The sequence below is a fragment of the Nicotiana tabacum genome, chromosome 8, assembly GCF_000715075.1.
Source record: "Nicotiana tabacum cultivar K326 chromosome 8, ASM71507v2, whole genome shotgun sequence".
NCBI classification, from domain to species: domain Eukaryota; kingdom Viridiplantae; phylum Streptophyta; class Magnoliopsida; order Solanales; family Solanaceae; genus Nicotiana; species Nicotiana tabacum.
The window spans coordinates 18859812-18887785 of record NC_134087.1 but is presented as its reverse complement, the minus strand read 5'-3'; the positions used below and the strand labels follow the sequence as shown (position 1 = coordinate 18887785).

The 27974-nt window shown below is 36.2% G+C and overlaps 4 protein-coding genes across 4 annotated transcripts; 1 reads left to right on the top strand and 3 right to left on the bottom strand.

The window, feature by feature from the left end:
- Positions 1 to 950: 950 nt before the first annotated feature.
- On the bottom strand, positions 951 to 1487 carry LOC107830343 (uncharacterized). Its single transcript, XM_016657865.2, has 2 exons — positions 1176 to 1487; positions 951 to 1058 (listed from the first exon to the last, which is right to left on the bottom strand). Exons 1-2 carry the CDS (start codon positions 1485 to 1487, stop codon positions 951 to 953), a joined length of 420 nt encoding a protein of 139 aa, XP_016513351.2.
- Positions 1488 to 1713: 226 nt separating this feature from the next.
- Positions 1714 to 3313, bottom strand: LOC107830342 (uncharacterized). Its single transcript, XM_075220216.1, has 5 exons — positions 3190 to 3313; positions 2769 to 2926; positions 2606 to 2646; positions 1947 to 2497; positions 1714 to 1775 (listed from the first exon to the last, which is right to left on the bottom strand). The coding sequence occupies exons 1-5, from the start codon at positions 3311 to 3313 to the stop codon at positions 1714 to 1716; spliced, it is 936 nt and encodes a 311-aa protein (XP_075076317.1).
- Positions 3314 to 8874: 5561 nt separating this feature from the next.
- LOC107830351 (uncharacterized) lies at positions 8875 to 11951 on the top strand. The gene is made up of 3 exons (XM_016657879.2): positions 8875 to 8966; positions 9779 to 9842; positions 10096 to 11951. The coding sequence occupies exon 3, from the start codon at positions 10134 to 10136 to the stop codon at positions 11619 to 11621; it is 1488 nt and encodes a 495-aa protein (XP_016513365.2). The 5' UTR covers positions 8875 to 8966; positions 9779 to 9842; positions 10096 to 10133; the 3' UTR covers positions 11622 to 11951.
- Positions 11952 to 12111: 160 nt separating this feature from the next.
- LOC107830341 (lysM domain receptor-like kinase 3) lies at positions 12112 to 15758 on the bottom strand. Its single transcript, XM_075219043.1, has 10 exons — positions 14967 to 15758; positions 14483 to 14698; positions 14254 to 14393; positions 14077 to 14166; positions 13723 to 13828; positions 13373 to 13524; positions 13138 to 13235; positions 12889 to 13027; positions 12539 to 12637; positions 12112 to 12434 (listed from the first exon to the last, which is right to left on the bottom strand). Exons 1-10 carry the CDS (start codon positions 15649 to 15651, stop codon positions 12270 to 12272), a joined length of 1890 nt encoding a protein of 629 aa, XP_075075144.1. The 5' UTR covers positions 15652 to 15758; the 3' UTR covers positions 12112 to 12269.
- Between the last annotated feature and the right edge of the window lie 12216 nt (positions 15759 to 27974).

Sequence of the window (27974 nt, the reverse complement as noted above, 5' to 3'; positions counted from 1 at the left end):
TCAACGCAAAAATATGTAGTTATTTTGTTGTTTTTCTGTAGATAAAGTGTAAAAATGGTAACTAAACATTTTGTTGCTTTTACATTCAATTTGTTGAATGTAAATAGCACATGATCTACATTATTTTTAGCATATAACTTCTTTCTAGCTGAATTATAATCTAGTTATTATGTCAGCTCCAGCTGTTGTAGTTTTTTTGTAGATAATTTGTAGAAAATATTTAACAATGTATTTTGTTGCTTTTATATTCATTTGTTGAATGTAAACATTACTTGATCTACAATATTTTAGTATATAACTCCTTTCCTAATGATTTATAATGTAGTTGTTCTGTCAATTCCAGTTAATTTAATTTTTTTGTAGTTGTATTGTAGATAAATTGCAAAAAATATTAACAACTATGTAAAGGAATCTAGAGATAGTAAAAAAGTGGTAGATTATATATATAGAAACCATTCATAAACAAATCACTCTATGAAAGTATTATCTCAATACATAAAAATCCTAACTAACTACATTATGATCTTAAAAAACCTCAACAATTACACATCAAATTCTGTTATCCTAAACTCACCAACAATTTTTATGAAATATTCCGTTAACTACATAAAATTTTATTTCTTTTTGGGTGCATTCTTGCAAGATCTTTTGTTATGCCTTTCTCCTCCGCAATTGCCACATGAAACCTTGTGCTTCTTTGAATTTATTTCATCATATGTTTTGTATCTTTTTTTTTGAGGTCTTCCTGGCTGCCTTTTCCCTCCTGTAGGTGGATTTACTAATTCTTCAAATATATGTTGTGGCATATTTCATTTGCTTTCATCAGGCAGGGGATTTACTGGTATTTCATAAGTACGCAAGAGGTTCTTCCTTGTGTAATAAGGAGAACAATATTGTTCAAAAGACTCATCCATGTGTCTTAAAACAGCCAAAGCATGTGGACAAGGAAGTTAATCAAGCTGGAATTGCCCACAACTACATCTCTTGTTTTCAAGACAAACAATATAGCGTCTCACACCATCTAGTATTGTATGGATGTAGTCTGTTGCAGCCCTCACCTACAATTACATTACAAATAAAAAAACAATTCATATACGGTTAAATATAAAATATCTACAAATTATCTACATTGTCCTGTATAAATTAGTTTGATGCAATAAATGATCAGATCTTACTCTAAGCTTGTGCGACAATGTTCTGTTGTCATCCAACTCTTTGTTGAATTTAAACCCAAGGTATGTAAATGTACCCTTTGATTTCAATAACTTTTCCTTCGTCCAACGTTCAAGAAGAGTCCTCATATACTCTAATAGTTCTACTATTGGTAGCTCTCTTGCATATTTTGTTACATCATTCAACAACTCTGTAATGTTTGATGTCATAGTCCAAGTTCTGTTCACCGTAGTATGTACTTGAGACCATCTATGGTAGCCAATATCGTATAAGTATGCTTTAACATGCGGGTCAATCTCTTCAATCTTTGACATCCTTTCATTAAATTCATCAAGCGTGTATGATCGTGCCGTGGCAAAGTACAATTCGCTTAACTTTAGATGACCCTTCTTGAACTTTGCCAATATATTTGTCCAAATATGTCACATGCAAGAATAATGTGGCATGCCGGGATAAATAATAGATGTTTCCTTTATTCCGATTCGAAACAACACACATATTTGGTATTTCACCATATGCATGTTTGAATTGCTCAAAAAATCACTTCCATGATGCGTCATTTTCTGAATCAACAACAACATATGTCAATGGTAATATGGTACCTACATTATGTGGCAAATAGCAATTAATTGGCTACAGGAAAAATGCAGAGGAAGACATATACATACAAACTACAACTTTTCAATAATATATCTACAATAAATCTACAAGTACTACAAAAAACAGACAAGCTACAATATTTCTACAAGATTTCTATAATAAAACTACAATACCTGCTACATCAATTGTACTAGTTGTTAGCATTATTCTCATGTATGCCGACTTTAAGAAGGTCCCATCAACTACTACAACTGACCTACAATATTCCCAACCACTGATTGACGTACAAATCGCAACAAATGCATATAAGAAGCATTCATCTGCGGTCTTCTTCAATTTAACTACAGATCCCAGATAAGTCTTCTTAAGAATATAAAAATAACTTGGTAATTTGCTGTAGGAGTCAGCAGGATGACCTCTCAAAAACTGTAAAGCCTTTTCCTTTGCTCTCCAAGCTTGCATGTAGGTTAGATTCACGTCGTGTTCAGACAACATGTCAGTTTGTATGTCTTTTGGTATGTAAATTGTCTTAGGATCAGAATATTTTGGAATAACCATGCTACCAACTACCATGGCAGTAGGTTTACGTTGTATGAATGTATTGTCCATTAAAGAGTATGTGTGATGGCTGTTGAAATTTCTGACCTTGAACATTGCAGAATCATTTATGCTAGTTGCCTTGAAGTACCATGTACAGTTTTCACCAACACATAACAGCCAGTAACTACAAAATAAATAAAAGTTAAACATTGGTTTAAAATGTAGATTTTAAAAAAAAAGACTGTTTTAGCTTAAACGATCACATTATACATTTTATATACAACATAACTACAATTCATCTACAATACTGATAAACATTATCGCAAGAAAAAACTGAAGAAGTAAAAAATTACAAATAAACTACAAAATTAAAAAAATAATGATCTTTGACCATTCATATGTTCATAACTTCTAGCACTAGATCTTTTAACCCTGAATTGGAACTAGTGCATGACAGAATAGTGCTTCATTGCAGTTGCAATTGTTTGCTTGTCCTGGTTTAGTTGTCCTACTTCAATAAAACTTGGTGTACTATCTGTTATTATTATACTTTCATATTCCTCTATAATGGGAGATGTTGGAATATCAAGTAACTTTAGTGTTCCAAACGAACCTGCATGAAGATAAAGATAAATACTGCTATGAACAGTTTGTAGATAATTTGTGGAAACATTGAAATTCTGTATTTCATATTAATTTTTCAAATGATATGTAGTTTTATTGTAGAATAAATGTAGAAATTTGGTAGATATTGTGAAAATACATACTAATATATATATTTACTCTGACATGTAGTTTATTTATAGATAAAATATAGATAAAGTGTAGGACATTGATATACAACCAGAATTTGATAGAAAATATAACAGCACAAACCTGCAACTGTGTTCTCATTGGTGATACTCAATTTCATATTGAAATCGCGAACAGTTATACATAACAAATATGATCCTAAGTTTTTGTTTTCCTTTTTCGTCTCCATGTATACACGAACACCCATATCGTTCCTAATTCCATTGGAGGACAATGCTCGTTGACAATGTATTTGATTTCTATAATTTTTTCGGATGTATCGATCATTAATTGTTGTGCTATTGTAGAAATCAATAGACTATAACTCGCATCATCATCGACTACAATGTTATCGACCTGAAATTCTCTAAATCTCCCATAGCTATCCCAATTCCCATTCAGTTGTAGCATAGTTGGGATTTTGGACATAATTGTGTTTGTTGCAGAAGAATTGTAGAAATTTAGTCGTTTTTGATTTGTGAAATCAGAAAACATATTGAAACACAGTCTATCGCAAAAACAGAGTCGCTAAATTTTGAATCGAAACATCCGATAATTATTAATGCGTGATTTGCGTTGTAAAATATCTGGAAGAATATTTAATTCTCCAATATTAGCGCGCCTAAATAAGGAAGTCTACAGCTACAATGATTTTTTATTTAATGAATTGTCTATATTTTGTAGAAATACTATTAGCATGGCGAGCAATATACAAACTATGAATATATTTGGTAATACTAGTACCTACGAACGTGTGTTGCACGTTAATAATAGCACTTGATAGTTTAAACATTTATTTATACGAAGGAACAATAAAATTTAATTAATGATAGAAATTTTATGTATAATAATACAACAATCATCTAAATGCCGAAGAATATTATTACATTTGCATAATATATGAATTTAAAATAAAAGGACATCATCAAAACTTATACAAATGATCAATTTTGTCATGTTAGTTAGATAATTATGTATTATTTCCTCTAGTTCACTTTAAGTAATTTTTTGATTGCTTTCACACATATTAAGGAACCTAGTTTTTAGTATTAGTTAACAATGTAATTAACCATATTAACCTTAAAGTGGACCGGAGAGAGTATAGTTTAAAAGTATTTAATGTGATGGTATCTTACCGAACACTTATTTGTTGACGGTGATTTTGTATGTGTATGTTTCCTCCTAATGATTTGGTTGTTCTGCCTTAATCAGAACTCTTGTTGTCGATCTTGATATCCCTTTTCTAAGTGCAACATACAGATTGTTGTAATATAGTTTCTATATACTTGTACTTAGCAAATTTTTGAATGAAAGAATAATAAATTACATTTATCAAAAAAATTGTATAAAGCAAAATATTTGTTCTAAGGCAATTGATGTGAAAAATGCAATTGTTATTACTCCATACATTAAGTAATACTTGAATTCAAAACTATATAATTTGAGAGATAGTTACCAAGTGAAAGAGAGAGATAGATATAATTTGAGAAAGATAGATAAATAATTAAATTAGACAATGAACCTATATGGTGAAAATCATTTGGTGCTAAGTATTTTAAATATTTTTCTTGGTAATAGTTATTGATATCATCTTATGTGAAATCAAAATAAATAAATGCTCTGCTCTCACCAGGAAGCTTGGCCATCAACTTCTAGTTCAAAGCATGTTTATTTCTCCTAAGCTAAGATAATTATTTTTCATGTATTTTTCACAATTTTTATTTTTATTTAATGCTAAAAATATTTTTTTATTAAGTAATCTTCAATAACGCTATCACCATTGGGCTTGACATTCAATTGGTTTGGGAGAAAGACCGATTATCTTTAATTGTATGCTCTTCTTTGTTCTGACAAGAAACAAAATATTACTGGATATCAGATTCATTCACACTCTTATATTTTTTTGTTAGCCTAATCTTTTCAATTTGATGTCGTAAACATGAAGTTATCATGTTGCATTTACAATTTATGTATTTATTAATTTGGAACTATTGATAGTATTTGACATAAATTACTTTCAAAAATTATCTTTTTGCCCAATAATTTCTCGAAGTCCATTATATCTTAAAGCTCATGCCGCCGATGTCGATGGTATGACGCTTCTCCATATGTAGTTTATCCCAGATTAATTTTTCTTTTCTATCGATATAACATATCTTCATTATACTATGATATTTTTATGATGGTTGTGTCGATTATTTAAAGAGGTATATCAAATTTTGAGTGAACCATATGACCTCTTGACAAATTCATTATTGCTATATATACCACTTGTTATTATAGGTAACATTATCATATCTCTTGGTGTTTCAAGTTATGCACAATAAAAGAATATTCTTTCGATTCATCCTATCTATCTACAAAGAACAATCCAACAATGTTAGAGTTGTTTGTAATATTGAAAGAGAAAAAGTAAAAAGAATTAGTCTAAGACGATTGAGGTTTAGCTCTAATTTCTTTTTCCCAATTCTAACACAATATTGCGATGTTGTGGAATTGCCACGTGGCCTAGGAGAAAGTTCGTTATTTTTAATTTTAGGACTTTAATGTTACTACTATAGTCACATAACAATTTTATTGGATTTAAAGTTCTAAATTAAGCAAAATCTTAAATATTACTCCCTCCGTCTCATATTAACAATCATGGTTATTAAAAATAGTTATCTCAAATTATTTGTCATTTTAGAAGTTCAAGACAAAATTGATTATCTTTTTTCTTTTTTACCCTTATTAATAATTGTTCTTGAAGATTGGGATAACACATTAATAGAATAAATATTCAATGAAAAAAGATTAATTTTATGACATAAATAAGAGGGAAATAGTCCAATCCTTTTTCTAATTAATATTTCTTAAGAGGTGTGCAAAATTGAAATATGACACATAATATGAGACGAAGGGAGTAATACATTTTTATTCAATACAAATAGTAGTTTTAAAACAATAGCCCTTAGCTTGGAAGTAGTTTTGATACCTAAGTTTCCGAGAAATCCCCAAAGCCATAAACTTCTTTTTGAATATCAGTTATTACTTGTAATTATTATTTGTTCTCTTTTACTTCTTATTAATGCAACAAATTTTGACATATGTTCTCATTTTTCTCTATTATTCGGTCTAAAACTTTCAGTTTCCAAGTACTATTACTAAGATTAAAAGGAATAATTTAACTTTGTATAACTTGCATAAATATTGTGACTATTACTTCTTTGGTTGAAAATATTTATTTAGCTGATTGTATAAATCGATATATAACTTAAAGTTGTTTAGTTGTATATAACTAATATATAATTTAAAATTGTTTACTCCATTTTTATTTTGGACCGAGGCATAGTTGTTACTGTTATTGTATTAAAAATACTTTATCAATCTTTTTGATTGTGAACAATAAAAAAATCATTTCAAATTAAGATTAAGGATTTTTTTCCTCCCGAAGAAGTAGATTTCTTGGGTAGTCTTTAACTTCAAAAGAAACTATTAGAAGGAAATAGGTCTTATTTTTTTAATTTATAACAAATATTAGAATAATTATCGATTCATCTAAATTTTAAATTATTAATAGTGATTATAATTTTATCTAGCATATATTGTAGCAAAATATAATTAATTTTTCCAATACAGATTATCTTTGAAGAAAAAATACAGCTATTCAATGGTATTGTATCGTTTGTTGACTCAAAAATTTGTTAACTATAATTAGGGTAGTTTTAGTGCCGTTTCATTGGATGGGAGAACTTCAGACAATAAATATTTATTGTCTCTATATAGTTTGGGGAGAAAGCAAAAGTTTTGATATTAAGTTTATAGTATAGTTTTATTCAAAAGGAATATTAATCAAATAAGGAAAGAAATATAAACATAAGTTTAATTGGTTTCAAAATCCTAAATACTAGGAAAATAGTAAAATGACTATTTTGTCTAATATAAAATTTATTTTTAAGGTTATTTTTGTAAATCGACATTATATTCGTGCTTTCATAATAACTAGTTTCTATGTATGTGTGATGCACGTAAATCTCTATTCCGTTATTTATGTGAAAGAATATATAATTATAATTATTAAGACGATATTAACAAGAAAAATAATCATATCATAATGACGTGGAAAAATTGCAACTATTATTTAAATGTTGAAATCAATTTTACTTACATTAACATAATACTTGATGATTAGATATCGTCTGAGCTACAAAGATTATAAATTTAGTTAAGCTACATAATATTTGTGTCGTATCTTACCTAATACTTGATATTTTTAGTGTATGTTTTCTTCTATCACTTTGGCCATTTTGCCATCACTCATCACCAGATATCTTGTTGTTGTCATATTGATATCTCTTGAAAGTTCAACATATAATTGTTCATGCGAGAAAACATATTGTGTTATTGTTTAGGCATGTGCTTCATTTATTGTCATTACAAAACAAAAGTGTATTGGAAAGAATATTCTTTATTTTTTGGAGGCGAAAGTTTATTTGGAAATATGGCATTATTGTCAAAACCTGTACCTACCATCTTTATAAATTATGTAAGCCATTTGAGAGATCCAATTATTCAGTAACATGGTGGATGCATTTTTCTTCAAAATCAATCGTCTCTTAAAGACTTTGTTTTTATTCGATTGAAATAAATATCTTTTTGAGAAGCATCCGCATAGCAGCATTGGGCTCTTTATCTTATTGACGATTCTACACGTACAAACATTATATTAAGAATAAAACACGTGATGAATAACATGAGACCAATGTTAATATACACAGTACATATACAAGATATGAATATGTACATCATGATAATAGAAGTCATCTCAAAACAGTTATAACTTTGTCATGATCTCTGCTTTTTTATTATTCATATCCCACATAAATAAAGTTAAAATTAGAACTGCTATAACTGTAATTTGAAAGGAATCCTTCGCGATTCTAAAACATGTATTTAAGCTATATGATAGTACCGATTCGATTTGGTTTTGGATAATTTACTTGTGAAATAATTTCTATTAGTTTAAATACTTTTCTTTAGCTATGTTGCTTCAACTTTTTCTCCAACTCAAATTCATATTCCTTTCACAATTTACTTTATAGTCCAAGTCTAATATTTTAATTTTGTTCCAAATGAAATTCTTGTTTGAAGGAATAACACAATGTTAATCTGACATGGAGTCAGATACAAAGTCTCAATTGATTTTAGATTCCAAAGGTTATATTGCAATGGTTACGACGAAGCATGTGAAGGAAGAGATATTGTTGTCCAAAAAGAAGCTATTATACAAAGCGTCAGTTATCCAAGAAGATGTAGGCCAAAGATAAAATCCCAAAACAATTTGACCCGAAATTAACTTTGTAGGCTAGGTGTAATTAAATCGGAAAAGAATTCCAACCTTAGGTAATTTACAATTATATCTTTAAATTATACAAATATTCAAAGTTATAAAAGTCAATCAATGTTTCAGTGATATTTTAGTCGTTTAACATTTAACATAAATTATTCGTGCTTTTATAATAATCTAGATATAAATAGATAGATATAGATAATTTCCCATATGGTACAGGAACGAAAATTTCCCACTAAAATTTACAATGCCAACGGATTAGGACTTTTTTTATATTCACTTACTATGCTATTGGAATTATTTTGTGATTTCCTCTTTCTACAAAAATAATCTCCTTGCTATAATTACGCTTGTTCTCACATAAATTTATCAATTCTAATTTCTAACAATAATAAGATCAAGATCCTTTCCACCACTAGCTCATGAACTTCATAATTCTAAACCTCCCTCTTCTTTCTTATTCCTTTCTTTTCCACAAAATAAAATTTCAACCAACTGTTTGGGGTCCCTCTTCCTTACATGTAAGGAACAGGTACAATTTCAGCTCCTCCCTTCAACTAAATTTTTTTTTCTTTATTTGGTAGTTAAAAGCTTCTTGATTGTCTTTTTTGTAAAATTTGAGTTATTTTTCTTGATGATAAAAAACAATAATGTATCTATTATTTCTATGATAATATTCTTTTATTTTGGTTGAATATTGCTAACACCTTTGCTACTTGCATGTATGTCTCAATGGTATGATTTATTTATAGCCCTCTCATCCAAGCCATATTCATCCTTTCAATTTTTAGATTTTATTTTTTCAATATATAATCTGATTTTAAGGGTAAGCTAAAGAAGGGGAGGACAATTGGGAGATATAGTTCTTGGAATATAAACTTTTTATCGTTTAGATGAAGGGAATTATAGAATATTTTACTGTCGGAATGTCATGAACAAGCAAGAATATAAATTTTATGTCAAAAATGGATAAGTTGATTAAATCTTAATACAGAAACATCTGTGCTAGATCGATGTTCTCAGCCTCGATAATACAACAACAAACCCAGTGTAATCCCACAAAGTGGGGTTTGAAGGTAGAGGTGTTGTTTTCGATAAAGTTAGTGATAATTTTGAGCACTGGAATATTTCAATTTATTGTTTATTAGGTGATGACAGTTGTAAATCCTCCAGTTTATCTTAGCTACTGTAGGTTATGAATATTAAGTTATTAACTATGTATAATTTTCCTCTTTATCAGCATTTTATGACAGAATGTAGACTTAAGTCATACAAGGCAATGGATGAAAAAGCATCCCCACCTGATCTTCACCAGTTAACATGTCCTTGTTTCTATCTATTTAGGACGCCAAACTTGTGAGGTTGACGATTCAAACAACACTCGGCTACTTCTTGCTTTCAAGTCCTGGTGAGTAGTACTCTTTGTTTTGGATCTTTTAGAAGTAAAAAGAAAACAATCACAACAAAAAATATTCTTAGTATTATTGTAATATTGGGTTTGGATGAGTCTAAATGGAGCAACATGGATAGTGAGGATTCATATAGCGGCCCCCAACTTTCTTGTGATTTAGGCGTAGTTGTTGTTTTTCTGTAAACAGAAAAACAATCACAATAAGTTTTTTTTGTTGCTTACTCTGAACCCTTTATATCATAATCTGCAGGGTGTTGGTTTGTGATTTCATTTCCTTCTCTTAGCACAATGGCTGATATGTCTTGTGGTATACCTGAAAACCTGGAGAAAATTGAGCGTGTAGTCAGTCGTGTAAGAAGGAATTCAACCGGTAGCCTAGGATTTGAAATGGGTGGATCCAAGGTCTTGTCACGTTATCTTGGCGTTCCAACAGGTTCGTGTCACGATATGTGCAAGTCTGGTTTTGAACATGATTCTCCAACAAAGGCAAGGATTCCCCGGCCCACAAGATGTGGAGCAACATTAGGAAAAATTCCAGAAAGGAAGAAACTACCAAGCTCAACTAAACAATCTTCAGAAATCAAGAGCCAAAAAAAATGCCAAGTCAATGGACAGGAAATCCCAACATCCACCAAAAGAGCAGATGCTTTTGTAAATTATCAATGTGATTCCAAGCTGAAGCCTTTAGAAGAAAGTGCATCAAGAAGACATCACAGAAGATACAGCGACATCTTTATACCGGGTAGGTCTTCAAAACTTCACGAGTCTTTATCGGAAGGATCAAGCAGTAGACAAAACCACAGCTGTAAAATGGACAAGGACGGTGGATCCTCCGAGCTAAGCAAGAAAAAGAGTGTTGTTAACTCAACTGTTTCATTGTCTCCAAAATCTTCAGTGAAGAAGGTATCAAGCACAACATCCACTAACAACTCCCCAAGAAAAGCATCTCAACTTAACAGTAGGACTAATCTTACACCAAGCAAGACTGCGCAAATCAATCATGAAAATGTTCCAAAGAAGACATTGTATCTTAGAGAATCAAAGAATAAAAGCCACACTGCAGGGATTTATCAGGAAAATAGTAATGTCAAAGAATCCTCTTTGGATCGAGATAGTCCAACACGAGGTAAGACGGCTTCATCACCATTTTGCACCCCATCCTCTCCTCAATCTTCAGGTGGCAGTAGCTCAAGAAACATTGGTACCACCCAATCTTCCATTTCCTCATCTTCATTGGTGTCGCTACCATCAACTTCAGCCAATGAGTCTTTTAACAGTGATGTAACAGACGTTAGCACCAGACAAACTGGAAATACAAACCAGAAGCAAGGCATAAAACCTCAAAGGAGGGCTGGACAAGTTGGCCTAGAAAATGAAGATTGCAGTCCTAAGATGCTCAAGTTCAAAAAGGGAAAGACAACTGATTCCCAGTCTGAGAAAGACAGTAGTCCAAGGAGACTAAAATATAGGCAAGTCTCCGTTCAAGATCATGAGCGCGAAAATGAAAGTGGTGATCTTAGAGGAAAAGGCTTGAAAAGATGTATTGCCAATGACCATTCAGGTACTGCTAAAGACAATGTTTTGAAAGTAAATCTTCGGTCCCAGGCTATAGAAGACATGAAAGAAGCTCCAAGTTTGTTCAACAATGTGATTGAAGTTACTGCAAGCAAGCTTGCCGAGACCAGGAGAAGCAAGGTCAAGGCTTTGGTGGGCGCTTTTGAAACTATAATTTCCCTTCAGCATCCAAAATCCTCTCCAGCAATTGGGAGATCATAAACTTCCTTTTCTCTTTTTGACACAAGGAGTCTGCGAGGGAGGTGCAGGAATTTAAGCAGTATTTGTATGATACTAATACGTTGTTACTGTCATTGTGACTATATTACTTTAGCTAGTTATAGGGATTGATCACTCAAATTTGATTTCTGATCGAGTTAATGAGTGCTTAGGACAGTCAATTTGGTTGAGTCTTAAGACATTCTTGGATGAGTAACTCACCCATGTATGCTTTCAGTAGCTGAGGCACTTGTTAGCGTATTAACTCTTAACATCAAGTACTGGATTTTATTCTGCATAAAAGCATAGTCCAAATTTTTCTGTTGAGGGGCACATGCTGTTATTTGCTTCTTAGTCTTGAACTCTATATGTCTAAAGAGGGAATGTTTACCGGTTATTACTAGTCCAACGAAAGAGTTTCTGTTGTTATTCTAAATTTTTATTCCTGTAAGAATTTGGTCCAGAAATTTAGCAGGATGACTCTGAAGCCAAGTAGAAATCAACATGTTGAATCCTGTTTATCAAACATTTTATGTAACTTTACAAGATAGGAAAAAGAAAAAGAAATTCCATCAATAAGCAGAACATAATTAACTGCTTGCAGTAGTAAAAGTTTCACTCTATTTTAAAAATTAAGAGTTTTGCTTCATTTCATCTCCCGTTAAAGAGTCCGCTAAAAACCACACTGTCTCCTCCTAATGATGCCTCCCATTCTGTGGAGGAGATCCTGATTTGAGATAATGCAACAACCACCTCACGCATTTCTGGTCTGTTAATTGCATTTTCACTTAGGCACCAATCTGCAATTTCTCCCATCTGTAGAGTAATCAGAAAGTAAATGTCAGCTCTAAATTCATAGTTTACTGGCTTTATAAAAGGCGTAAGAGACTTGAACATCAAGATATATTTAGATGGCCAACCTTGTATACATCTTCCAAGGGATAGCATCCCTTTATATTTCCATCTATAAAGGATTCCAATGCTGACTCTGGATCCTCATCTTGGAATATTTCTTGAATCTGACCATTCAGCGGACACACTCTTTCGTTAGTGAAAGACTAACTATGGTGAAACAAACATAGGCCTATATAAACTTAAGCTGTAACAAGCAAGACAGTTATCTCCTGACATCTCAGTTATTCTTGTTTTAGGTTCTTTTTGTTTTTTCATATAAAAATTGCTATTCCATCATGTTCTAAAAGATGTCAATTTTCTCTGCTAGTCATTGATGTGATTGTGTTTCATTCTCTCTGCTAAATGGTTGACTTACAATTGAGATGAGTGATTTCATCTTGTTAGGATCTCCATTTTCGCGAATGAGTGCCCGTTTGCCAGTTATTAGTTCTGCAAGAACTACTCCAAATGCAAAAACATCTGTTTTGGTAGTTATCTGCAGCTCTTTCACAGATCTGTAACAGATATGAGACATCAAATGGATTTGATATTGCTAGACAATATGGCATTCTGTTGTTAAAGACACAAAAGAGACTCACAAGAATGTGTAAATTCAGATTCTTACTCAGGGGGAAGATATCCTGGTGTTCCAACTAGGCGAGTCACTAAGAATTCATCTTCATTGGTTCGACCAACTAGTTTCGCCAGACCAAAATCTGCAACCTATAAGAGAAAAACTTTGTTGGATGTATATTTAATGAAAACTATAAGAAGTTCTAGTCCATTTCTGATGAAAAAGATATAGTACAAGTTTTAAATGTGATATCCGTGTACTTGAAGGAGGAGTCGAAAGAAGGCACCTTAGCTCTCATGGCTTCGTCAAGTAGAATGTTGCTCGTTTTTATATCACGATGAACATACCGAGATTTTGTATGGTCATGGATATACTCAATACCCCTTGCAGTATCTACAGCTATCTGTGTTCTTGTAGTCCAACTTAGAGGCTTATGACCTGGTTCACAACAAAGTTGATATAAGCTAACTAATTATTCTGCATAATTTTTCTTTTTGGTTTTCAAAATCTTAGTTTTCGATGTGCTTTACAGGGTTATAACTTATACAGTTTGTGAACTTCAGTTATACTACATGTCACATTAAATCTTGTATCAAGATGAGGTCAAAGGTTGAATTTACATGTTATAAAGAGTACCTTTTAGCATTGGTTGATGAAGATGTTCATTGAGAGAACCATTTGGGATATACTCATAAACCAAGTAGAGGTGATCATCCCCACTGGCATAACCCAACAACTCCACCTACAGGATGAAACTCTTCATAAATTCTGGATCTTCAAAAAAAGTAAAAAGGGCATCCCGGTGCACTAAGCTTCCGCTATGCGCGGGGTCCAGGGAAGGGCCGGACTATAAGAGTCTATGTACGCAGCCTCACCCTGCATTTCTGCAAGAGGCTGTTTCCACTGCTTGAACTCGCGACCTCCTGGTCACATGGCGACAACTTTACCAGTTATGCCAAAAGTAAGTACCTAACAATTTGATTTACTTACCACATTTATGTGGTGGATCTTGCATAAGACTTTGAGCTCTGCAATAAACTCCTTGGACTTGTTAGACCTCATCTTTTTTATTGCAACTTCCTAGTATCAGTGTGGTAATTGCCTTTTAAATACATCTGACCAGCAAAAATGAAGAAATAAAAACAAAAGGAATTGCTATATATATACCTGCTTCCCAATTGTCCCATAGTATACACTCCCATATCCACCTTGTCCAATTATCCTAGACTCGTCAAAATCACACGTAGCTTCTGCAATTTCTTCAAGACTGTATATTACTGGCCTTTCAGATTCAAAAACTGGAATGTCTGCAGAGTTGAATCAATTGATTTTGTTAATTTTTCTATAATTCAATCTTCTCATGTTATCATAACAAATTGACAAACAGTAATCAAACCTTCAGTTTGATCTTTGTACATGTACTGCTTCTGCAAAGACATGGTTTTGTTAGTACTTAAGCTTTTATAAATAGCTGCACGATCTTCCTTGGCGCGTTTTTGCAATCTGTTTCTCCTGATAATAAATATCATAACAGTACACATTGAAAGTACTGTCACAGCTGATAATATTCCAACTAGTATCGTCCATTTGTGCGCCTTGTGCTTCTTTCCTGCTGAATGATGGGGAAATGAGGCAGTGAAAAGTCAATTTCTATGTAATAATTGTAGATATAACTAAAGTATAGGAGCCTTCGCATAACTGGTAAAGTTGATGACATGTGATCAGGGGATCGTGGGTTCGAGCTATGGAAACAGCCTCTTGCAGAGATGCAGGGTAAGGCTGCGCATAATAGATCCTTGTGGTTCATCCCTTCCCCTGACCCCGCGCATAGCGGGAGCTTAGTGTACCAGACTGACCTTTTAATTGTAGATATAACTAACCTGTACTTGGTAGAGGAACTCCATTTTTGTACATGGGCACATATAAAAGCCATCCAATATCTACAAATTGTGGACTTGCCAAGGAAGGATTCAACTTCTCAATGTCACTAACTTGAGAAGTAAGTAAATCTCCAATACTTGATAGCGTATCGCGCTGCTGAACAGTATATGTCACTACAGTTTTCTGGTCATCTTCTACACATCCACACAATAGATGCATAGTTACTACATCCTCAGCTTTGTAACTTTCTTCTTCTCCACCAACTTTCCAAGCCTGGCCACTATAAATATCATTAGAAACATTTGCAAATGTATCCAGTAGCTGCAGCTTATAACTTGTGTCATAGAAATATCCAACAGTTCCATTAACATCTTTACAAGTACAAGGTACAGTTACTAGGTAGTCTTGTCTGTCATCGTAGCTAATCGGCTTAATTGCTGATACATTAACTGAGTAAAACTTGGTGATATTCTGTTTTGACAGGCCATTATGCTGATAGAGGAACGCGCTGCACGTCTTGATGTGATCCGAGCATGGAAAAGGGTAGATATTAGTTAACTGTGTAGGTGCACCAGAAGCCAAATTTCTTGTAATTTTAGGGGAAATCAGAGGAAACAGGAAATAAAGAATAAGGATGCAACCCCAAGAAGCCATAAGTTTTGGAGTGAAATGAAATGAAAGCATATCAGATCAAGAAAATCATGATCATGATCATGATATTCTAAGTGAGTATTTCCTCTTTGTCATAGCTTATTTGTTGCTTCGTCCTTGACGTATAATACATAACATAATGCTTCTTAGTTATATTCTGATTATCTTTTCAAATAGTAAACTACCATATATTGAAACATAGTATTGTATCATATTGTATATTACAATGTCTGTTTCAGGATACTGCATCAGTTGGAATTTTTGGTTTTTAATATTCTACTGCTTACAATGCATACTTGCCGATTTTTACAATGAACAAATGGAAATATATGAGACTCTAGAAGTAATGTTACTGCTACTATTTTTTTGGGAAAATGACACTGAATAGCCGCTTTCAAAATAATAGCCGAAAAAATGTACTCCTATATTTTTTGTATAATTTTTTGCATGTATATACCTTCTGTATGTTATATAATTATACAAAATTTATTACATATTTTCGGCTATTGAATGTAAAAAAATTTTGGCGCGGGCTAAAAGTGAAAATTTGCTCCAGAGCAAATTGCTTTGAAGGCTAAATTACAAGTTTTATTGTAAGCTATTTAAACCAATGCAGTGGAGGTGGAGTTTCCGAGAAGTTTTATTTTGTGTCTCATACAACTTACACTAGTTATATGAGGCTCCTTTTTGTCTCACAAATTTGTGGACCCCAATCTTACACTTTTGGATCCACAGAAATCTGGGTCCACAAAACTGTGAGACAAAAAAGTTGTCTCATACAACTAGTGTCAGTTGTATGAGACACAAAATAAAATTTTCCTCCAAGTGAGAAGGCCAATTCATTTAGAATTGGATAGAACATTTCATGAAAATGAAAAATTATCTGAAATAATCAAATAAATACTCATTTCATTACAATGTATATGAGCGGAAGCAATTCTGTCTTTAATTTACAAAGGATTTAACAGAACCAATTGCTTTTTCTCAGATCATGTATACCTATGAAAAAACCTACAAATGGCGCAAAAATAATAGATCTCACCTACTCTATAGTCCGTACTCATTAACTCAAAATTCATATCCATCTTTGTAGATGACACTTTTTTTGTTTGAAAGTCTCAAAGTTTCTGACACCAATTACACTAATAACACTAGTCTATACAACTTTCAATAATTCAAACTCATTTAGCTCTTCACTTTCTAAAATATCACTTTTCTATTATTAATATCTTTTAATTTTTTTGTACCAATGGTCTTTCGGAAACAACTTCTCTATTTTCATGGTAGGGGTAAGGTCTGTGTTGACACTATATAATACCTAACTCAAATTAGCAAATCAAGTCTGTGTCTAACCAAACGTGTCTTATAAAAATGAGATCTTAGTATATGAAAAGAGAGAAATTTACATTGTCTTTTTTAACCTCACCAGCATACCCCGCTCCTAAAACATGACTGATTCAAAGCCCAGGCGGATGTAGCCTAGAGTCTATTGAACCCATATTTGACACTAAGTATAAATATATATATATAAAAAACTTATTAAAATCTTAACAAATATTAGATCTAAACTCATAGTTTTATCAGTATATTGAGTTTAGTGAAAGTTTGAACTCATTGAATTTAAATCCTGAATTCGTCTCTGATTCGAAGAATTAACTTTTGTAAATTTTAATTTGAAGGAGCATAACTCTGACCTTAAGCTCTAATCCTCCTTAACATACATACATATATATATATATATAACCATCGCCTGTTGCAACATTGAGCTTACTATATTAATGAAGACTAAAGAATACCAAAGTCAAACATAAGTACTCAATATTTGTGGAACATTTGGTGGACTTTCTTGATACCGGCGAACCAAATAACCTTGGCTTTAAGGAGATGAATGCAAAATCATATGGAGGTAGCAGTTAAGTCATCGTTAATCATATGCCGGCCAACTATTTATGATTACGTTATATATACTATCTAATTTTCTTGGAGTCTACTGTCTAGTGCTGAAGAGCACCAAAAGAATCCCCTCTTGGCATCTTAAGGTTGTTTATGTGTTTGACCAAAGAGTGTTAAATTTTTTGCTAAACTAATTAATGATGAAATAGCGGATAAATCTTAGTTAAATATAATAAAATCTAGACAAAACATGGGACAGATCCGTGGAATGAGATCATGTTTAAGAGTAACGAAGATCAGTCATGTGTTCAATGATTATCAATTAATATTGTAATAAGAACATGCAATAAATGTAGACAATGTCAACAAATATAATAAAGAGGAATTTATCACCCAAATGTTAGATGGTTCCGGTGATTCTCCTTCCTGGCAGCAACGTGGGACAAAGGTAATGAAGATGGATAAGGAATCTTTGGATCTTGTTCACAAAAAATGAATAACGTGTGTGGAGCTCAAGAATCAGTGAACAAGACAATACTTGTATATTCTCTTTTGTCAACTCTTTACAAAAGTGCTCTTATCAAGAAGTCAAGATCCCCCTATTTGTTCTCTATCTCTTCCTATTTATAAGGGATATTATAAAGAAATCCTAAAAAGTACAAAATAGGGAATATTTAAAGGAATATTCCTTGTATCCATTTCTAAACCTATCCTACCGTTATTTTTTTTACTTCAGTTGCTCGTCCTTGACAATAATCCCTCTAAGGGAGACTCCCTGCTATTATGCCATGGTCGACCCCGTCCTCGACCCTGTTTGTCTACCGTTATCAAGTCACCAAATTTAGACCAATCCAGTTAGTCCATCCACTTGTTGAGGTCGTGATCTTGCACTCCCTCGGTAAACGGACCTGGTCTGCACCTGTTTAAAACAAATTTGGTCGTGTTGATTAAGTCGAATTGACCGAGGTCGAGAATACGGCGTAGCCAGCGAGGCTGCAGTTGGTGTGGCTAACGTGGGGTGACATCATGGCCACACGCGTCATCATTACGCGTCTTCCCGATGCAGCGTATGTGTGTCTGTCGCTTTGACTTTGGTGCCATTGACGGTCCTTTGCTCTGATTCTTGTGCCAAGGTCGAAGAATTGAATCGTGCTAAGAAAGGCAGAATGACCGCTATGGCTGAAGCGACGGACCTAGAAGATACCTCCGCGTTTGCAGGTTCGAGCGGGCTAATGAGGTGGAAACATCAGCACTTAAGGTGGCGAGGTTAGAAGAACGGATCCAGGGTTTGGAGGCGGAGTTGTCTGGTTTAAACGAGCATGTCGTTGTCTTGAGGGCCGAGGAGGCGCAATGGCGATCACATCCATCCACATCTCATACTTTTGCTGATCCCGGTGCGCTGCGAGAGTTGTATGAGATGTGGGTTCATGTCGAGGCTTAACTTGACATGTATAAATCTTTGAAGGCTGTCAGGAAAGTTTCCGAAACAGATCTTGAGGGCGTCCGTGTCAAGGCACGTGCAGCCCGTGAAGCTTGTGGTTACGACCCCGTACGCCTGGCGAGGATGAGGATGATGACGACACGGATAGGCTTGCCTCTGATCCTTGGTACGATGATGAGTACGTCGATGGGGATGATATGGTGTGAAGCTGTTGTACTTAGTTTTTGTTTAGCTTGACTATTATTGTGAGGGCGTCTTTGAGCCCTTTATAAAAAGGGATGTAATTTGATAGTTGAAATGGAATAGTTTCCTTTTTGTTATGTATTTCTTGATTCCCGTTCCTTTTTCTTTTTGCTATGTAGGGAAGCCCCTGATTTCTCGATTGTTTGTATATGGTTGATAATGGTTGAGTCGAACATAGACAGACCTGATGTTTAATTTAGCTCGGATAAGATCGAGGTTTGATGAGGTCGAACATTGAACAATTCGAGCGAGGTCTAATATTAAGTAATTCAAGCGAGGTCGAATGTAAGATAATTCGAGCGAGTTCGAATGTAAAATAATTCGAACGAGGTCAAATGTAAGATAATTCGAGCGAGGTCGAATGTAAAATAATTTGAGCGAGGTTGAATGTAAAATAATTAGAGCGAGGTCGAATGTAAGATAATTCGAGAGAGGTCGAATTTAAGATAATTCGAGCGAGGTCGAATGTAATATAATTCAAGCGAGGTCGAATGTAAAATAATTCGAGTGAGGTCAAGTGTAAGATAATTCTAGTAAGGTCGAATATGAAGTAATTCGAGCGAGGTCGAAAGTGAAGTAATTTAAAATAATTCTAACGAGGTCGAATGTAAGATAATTTGAGCGAGGTCGAACGTAAAATAATTCGATCGAGGTCGAATGTAAAATAATTTGAACGAGGTCGAATGTAAGATAATTCGAGAGAGGTCGAATGTGAATTAATTCGAGTGAGGTTGAATATAAAATAATTCGAACGAGGTCGAATGTAAGATAATCCGAGCGAGGTTGAATGTAAAATAATTCGAGTGAGGTAGAATGTAAAATAATTCGAGCAAGGTCGAATGTAAGATGTAAAGTGACTTGGTGGAGTGCAAAAATGCTACTTTGTTTCATTCGTTGGAGAATATTGCATATTTCTGTTTGCTCCATATATATAATGGAGGTTCCAGTGTACCTAGTCCCTTCATCGTTAGGCCTGGAGAAGTAGTCGGTACGCGGGGAAATGAATTATACTTGAACTTCGAGACGTCCCCTTCATCGCCTCATTAAAATCCTCTCCAAGAAAACCCAATTGGGACAAAATCCGGGTGAGGGAAAAAGAGTACGACTTGGAGGGCGTCCGTTCTCAGAAGTTGAAGTATTTGAAGTGGGCAATGTTCCAATTGTTTTGTAATAGCTTTCCCTCCATTGTTTCTAATTGGAATGATCCTTTGTTTGCTGCTGTCGTGATTTTGTATGGCCCATCCCAATTGGTTCCTAGTTTACCTTCTCTTGAACCTTTGTTTGCCTGTGTTTTGGCCTTGAGTACATAGTCCCCAACTTTGAGTGGTCATACTTTGGCTTTTTTGTTATAGTACCGTTCTGCTTGTTGTTTGTAGGCTATCATTCTTATGTAAGCCATGTCTCTTTGCTCCTATGCTTTGTCGAGGTCTTGTTTCTTGTTCGCGTCGTTGCTTGGTCCACTTTCATTGGAGTATCTCAAACTAGGTTCCCTGACCTCGACTGGTATCATGGATTTAGTCCCATAGACTAGTGAATATGGCGTTTCTCCTATACTTGTTTTTGGCGTGGTGTGATATGCCCACAGTACTTCTGGTAGCAATTCCGGCCATAGCCCCTTGGCGTCCTCCATCTTTTTCTTCAAGATGTTTATTATTATTTTGTTGGAGGATTCGGCTTGGCCATTTTCAATAGGGTGAAATGGCGTGGAGAGTATTCGCTTGATATGCCATTTTTCAAAAAATTCGACGGTTTTTTTTCCGGTGAATTGGGGTCCGTTGTCACAGCTAATTTCTTTGGAGATGCCAAAATGACATATGATGTTTTTTCATATGAATGTGATAACTTCATGTTCGCATAGTGGGTTCCTTCGTTTCTTCTACCCACTTGGAAAATAGTCAGTTAAAACCAAAGAAATTGTATATTACCTCGCCCTGCTGGAAGGGGTCCTACAATGTCCATTCCCCATTTAATGAACGACTATGGTAATGTAACCGAGTGGAGATGCTCGCCTGCTTGGTGTATCATGGGAGCGTATTTCTGGCACTGCTCGCATTTCTTGACGTAGTCGGCGACTTCCTTCTTCATTGTGGGCCAATAATAGCCCGCTCGAATGAGGCATCTGACGATGGCTCGATTGCTGGTATGGGAACCGCAGTGGCCTTCGTGTACCTCCTTGAGGACGCGTCTTGTTTGGTTTGGCCCTAGGCATTTTGCCAAGGGGCCTCCAAATGTTCTTTTGTTAGGTCGTGTTTTATGATGTTGTACCTGACCGCCTGCATTCGAAGCTTTTTGGCTTCTATTTTGTCTGATGGGAGTACTCTCTCCTGCAAACATGTTATAATACGGTTGCACTAGTCCCAAGTTAAATTTACAAAGTGTACCCCAAGTTGGTCTATTGACGAGTGGAGGTGGGTGACCACATTTTCTTTTGTAGTGTTTTCGGTGGCCGCTGCTAACTTGGTGAGGCCGTATGCCTCGATGTTTTATGCTCGAGGTATCTGGTCAAGTCGACATTCGTTGAATTCTGGTAGCAATTTATGAATTTCTACCTGGTACTTTTGTAGCCTCTACTATTTGATTTGGAAAGTCCCTGTGACTTGGTTGACGAGGAGTTGTGAGTTGTATCTGAGGATGACTCGTCGTGCCCTATATTTGAGAGCTAGCTTTAGTTATGCAATTACGGCCTCATATTCGGCCTCATTGTTAATCATATCGGGGCACTATATGGATTGGCATATGACTTCGCCCGTTGGGATCTCGAGTATGAGTCCCACTCCAGATCCTGACGCGTTGGATGCGCCATCAATGTATAGGACCCATTGGTCGGGTAGCCTGGAAGAGGTACGAGTAGTTTCCTGCTCAACATCGGGCATTATTTTGGCACTGAAATCAGCGACAAAGTCGGCGAGTACCTGCGATTTTATTGTTGTTCGCGACTGATATGTGATATCATGCTCGCTCAATTATATGGCCCACTTGGCCAATCTCCCCGACAGTTCGGGTTTATGTAGGATGCTCCTTAGGGGGAAGGTCGTCACTACCGATATGGGGTGGCATTGAAAGTAGGGTCTAAGCTTTCGTAAAGCTACGACAAATGCCAACGCTAATTCTTTGAGGTGGGGGTACCTTGTTTCGGCGTCGACCAGGGTTTTGCTGATGTAATAAATTGGAGATTGCGTACCTTTGTTTTCACTGACCAGTACTGCACTTACTGCGACCTCTGACATGGCCAAGTATATCATGAGGCGTTTGTCGGGTTCTACTTTGGCTAGTAGTGGGGGCAAGGGAAAATATGTCGTTAGTTCTCTTAAGGCCCCGATGCATTCTGAATTCCACTGGAGATCGTTGTTCTTTTTTAGCACGTTGAAGAATTTGTGGCACCTATCGAAGGATCTTGAGATGAACCTCGATAAGGCGGCTATACGGCCTGTCAGTTTTTGCACATTATTCTTCATGGTTAATACTTTAGGTATTCCCTCAATTGCTTTGATTTGGTTGGGGTTGACCTCAATGCCTCTTTGTGATATCAGGAAGCCGAGGAACTTGCCCGAAGTTACGCCGAAGGCGCATTTTCCGGGGTTTAGCTTCATGCCGTATTGCCTTAGTATACCGAAGGCCTCTCTCAGCTGGTCGATATGGTCCTCCTTCCTTATTGATTTTACCAATATGTCGTCTATATAAACTTCCATTGTTTTTCCGAGTTGGTCCTTGAACATCTTGGTGACTAACCTTTGATAGGTCACCCCTACATTCTTCAACACGAATGAAATGACTCTGTAACAGTATGTTCCCTGGTGGGTGATTAAAGTAGCCTTTTCCAAGTCCTCCTCCTCTATGAGGATTTGGTTGTACCCAAAGTAGGCGTCCAAGAAGCTTAACAACTCATGCCTTGTTGTTGCGTCAATGAGCTGATCGATATGAGGCAACGAAAAGGAGTCTTTCGGGAAGGCCTTGTTTAGGTCTGTGAAATCCACACACATCCGCCACTTCCCATTTTTCTTTTACACCATGACTACGTTGGCAACCCATTGGGGGTATATTGATTCTCGGATGGAACTGTTAGCGAGTAGCTTATCCACATCATTGCTAACGGTCTCATTGATTGCAGCGTTGAACATTCTTCTTACTTGCCGGACAGGGGGGTAGAGTGGGTCAACATTCAACTTGTGTGTGGCAACGTCTTTTGGGATACCTGGCATATCTATATGGGAGAAGGCGTTGTCAATCAAAAATTTATGGAATCTACTTGGTTCTGAGAGTTTATGGCCGATGTAAGCCTTTTTGTTGTTGTCGAAGTTGGATAGTTGAACGGGATCAAGGTCTTCTACCGTCGACCTTGTGGCTTCCACGACGTTAGGGTCCTTGATGACGTCTTTTGGTGTGTCGAGTTTGGCCCCCGACTTTGGTAATTGCTACACGTCTGAGTCTGTTCCCTTTAACTATTGAGTGTATGTACAATCTTGAGCGATACAATAATATTCTTGGGTTGTGCGTTGTTCACCTCGGATGCTAAATAAACCCCAATGGCATAGGTAACTTGATTACTTAATACAGACTAAACGGGATGGCCCTCATGGTGTGTATCCATGGTCGCCCTATGATGGCATTGTAAGTCGTGTCCTGGTTCATGACATGGAATGTTGTTTCTAGAGTGATGCCCTCAGCCAAAACGGGTAGCGTTGTCTCCCCTGAGGTTTGCTCAACTACATTGTTAAAACTCGTTAGTGTTATGCAGTGTGGTACTATTTTATCATCGAGTCTCATTTGTGTGGGAACTCGAGGGTGGATAATACACGCGCCACTTCCGTCGTCTACCATTATTCTTTTTAGATCAGTATCTGAAATACATAAAGTAATTACAAGAGCATCAAAGTGAGGAAAAGTCAAACCGTGGGTATCTGACTAATCGAAGATGGTACTATCTTCGAGGTCATCATACCGTTCGTGAGTGATCGACCGCTTCAGTTTATGTGTGGTGGTAAACTTCACGTGGTTGATTGCTGCTTCATCGCCCCCACTGATGATTACTAGGACAGTGCGGGCGAGGAAGTGTGGATTTGGAAGGCCTTGGTGTTGTTCTCATCCACAACCAAAGTTGGCTCATCCTCGGTCACTCATCATCTCCCTCAGTTGTCCATGGTGAAGCATGTTCACTATTTTTTGTCGTAGGGCTATGTAGTCCTCGGTTTGTGACCCTGCTCCTGAAGAAATTCACAAAGGACGTTCGACTTTTGGATGCTTGGGTTGGACTTCATTTTTTGTGGCCACTTCACCTTTGTGCCAAGCTTCTCTAGTGCGTACACTATTTTTGAAGGGGAAACACAAAAATTGTGAGCAGATAAGAGTGTAGGCATACATATTTCATTTCGCTGAGTCTCTATATGTGGCGTAGACGACCCTTCCACACGTCGAGAAGAAGGTGGGATGGCTGTTCTGACATAGGGTTGATGCCTGTCTCAGTTAAGGCATGGACCTGGCTAATCTCTTCAACCGTCATTACAACGGTCTTTTCTCGACTCCGTTTGGACCGACCGTTAACCATTGGTGGGAGGGTATTTCATGAGCCTGCTCAGTAACTTTCTGGTCGCTCGCTCGACCCATTCCTATTCAACCCATTTTGGAAAGCTGCCATCGTCATCCCTTCTGATATATTTGGTAAGCTCATTCTTACCATGTTAAACCGAGCGAGGAAGTCTCTGAGTCCCTCGTCAGGATATTGCCTAACGGCGAATATATCATTCACCCTAACCTCTGCCTTTTAGCTACGGCATGGGCAGTGACAAACTTATCGGCCATTTCTTCAAACGTTGTTATTGAACGTGCTAATAATTGTGAGTACCAGGTTAAGGCTCCCCCCGTTAGGGTCTCGCCAAACTTCTTCAGTAACACTGATGGTACCTGCTCCTTTAAAAGTTCGTTGCCTTTTACCGCTGTGACGTAATGAATAATGTGATCTTCGGGGTCTGTGGTGCCGTAGTATATCTTCAAATATGGTGGCATTTTGAAGGTCCTGGGTATGGTATGCGGGGCTGCCTCCTTGCTGTACGGTTGCTCGATAAATCGGCCGACATCCCGTTTTGGTAGCAGTTTTAAGGCGCCCGGTATCTTGTCAACCCTTTGTTGATGTTCCCTCATCTGATCGCGGAGTGCTTTGTTCTCGTTTTTCATATCTTCTATTTTCTTTAAAATGGTTTCAAGTGCATTATTACCTGCATCAACAACGGTGTGAGTGTTACCTGTTGGGGGAGCAGGTTGTTCACCGGTGATCGCTGTGGTATCCGCTTGCACGGCATTTCTATTCACCCTTTGAACGGGCTTGTCGAGTATGTTATTTAGAGTGCTTGTCAGCCACTCTTCCAGTAATTTTTTCACAGTTGGTGGCGCTTCCTCAGCTGTGGACATAGAAGCTCCTCTTTCACGCGAAGTAGTTACAATACCATGAGGGGGAGGTGAATCACTCCACCTGGGTGTAGCACTCGGCATCACATTATCCTTGTCTTCTCTGTTATCCTCGTCGATGGTGTTTAAGATGTTGGTAGTGACACCCACTATTGCTTTCTGTCTTTCATCTCCTTTTCCTGCCATTGTTAGTTTGTGCAAACGTGAAAAAGATAGCTATCTTTTTTTTATGATCTAGAAGAAACTAAAATTTTAACTAAACCTCCTCACAGACGGCGCCAAACTATTTAAACAAAAAGTGTTAAACTTTTTGCTAAACTAATTAATGATGAAATAGAGGGTAAATCTTAGTTAAATATAATAAAATCTAGATAAAAAAACATGAAAAGAACCGTGGAATGATATCATGTTTAAGTGTAACGAAGATCAGTCACGTGTTCAATGATTATCAATTAATGTTGTAATAAGAACATGCAATAGATGTAGACAATGGCAACAAATGTAATAAAGAGGAATTTATCACCCAAATGTTAGATGGTTTGGGTGATTCTCCTTCCTGACAGCAACGTGGGACAAAGGTAATGAAGATGGATAAGGAATCTTTGGATCTTGTTCACAAAGAATGAATAACGTGTGTGGAGCTCTAGAATTAGTGAATAAGACAATATTTGTATATTCTCTTTTGTCAACTCTTTCAAAAGTGCTCTTATCAAGAAGTCAAGATCCTCATATTTGTTCTTTATCTCTTCCTATTTATAAGAGATATTCTCAAGAAACCTTAAAAAGTACAAAATATGGAATATCCAAAGGAATATTCCTTGTGTCCATTTCTAATCATATCCTATCGTTATTTCTTTAATTCAGTTGCACGTCCTTGACAATAATCCTTCTGAGGATGACTCCCGCTATTATGCTATGGTCGACCCCGTCCTCGACCCTGTTTGTCTACTGTTATCAAGCTGTCAAATGTCACGACCCAAAATCTGACCCGATCGTGATGACGCCTCTCGTGGAACTAGGCCAACCACTTATTCCAATTTTCCATTTTACCAAAATTATTAACTTTAGAAAACATCAATTTTTAAACAGAAATTCAATAATAAAAGATAGAAGTATCAAAACAGCGGAAAGAAATACAACCCCGACCTCGGGTGTCACTAGTCATGAGCAAACTAATACGACTGTCTGAAATACAAATCTTGAATAGTCTGAATACATCGAATAAGTAAAGCCAGAGGAATATAGGAAAAGAGAAGGCGGAACTGCGGTCGCCAAGCAGCTACCTCGCAAATCTCAGGTAGAAGTGTGCACAAGAAAGATCAACAACCGCTACCGTGACCAGATACACCTGGATCTGTACACAAGGTGCCGGGGTAACGTGAGTACACTAACTCAGTAAGTAACAAGTCCAACATGTGGACTGACAGGTAGTGACGGACCAAACCTCAACAGGCAATTAGCAATTAACAAAGCAGAAATGTAGACATGCTTACAGTTCAAGTAAAACTCAACAGTAATAGATGCAACTAATCAGTAAAGAGTTCAAAACTCAGAGATTTCATATATGTCCCAATGCACAACTAGCATGATCAATGTTCCACAACCTCCACTCACAAGTGCTCAACCACTCGGTACTGTATATGGTCATCCGGCCCAGGGAAGATCCATCTCAGAATATATATCACTGACTGCAATCATTCAGTACCGAGGACACATGACGATCCAGCCTCTCGGAGAAGATCCATCTCCCGGTATAGTACTTCAGACAAGATCCATGTCCAGGGAAGATACATCCCTCAACAAAATCATCTACTGCGCTCACTGGGGGTGTAAAGACTCCGGAGGGGTTTCTCTGAGCCCAAGCGCTATATCAATGCCAGCGAAGGCATGATCAATATCTTGCTGCGGCGTGCAGCCCGATCCCATATTGTCACTCAATATCAGGCTCTCGGCCTTACTGAGTCATAGCTCACCAGTTTCACACATGGGCTCCAAAAGTCATGATACTAGCCCGGATAATATGGCAAATAGTAACAAATGGAGACTGAACATGATATAATATGCATGATAAGGACTGAGTACAGATTATCAGTAAAATGAATGATATAACAGCAAGAAAATGACCTCGTGGGTCTCAGTAATATTGGCATGAAGCCTTAACATGATAATGAACATTATTTACAGCTCAACAGCTAGATCACATAATCATAGCACATATATCAATAACAAATAACAACTAAGCGGTGCTCTGGAGTGATCCAGGCCGCATTTCTCACGGTGCACACTCATATGCCCGTCACATGGCATAGAGTCACCTTCATAATAATCATAGAACACATCATTCGGAGTTTCAAACCCGCAGAACCAAGGTTGGAAGCAT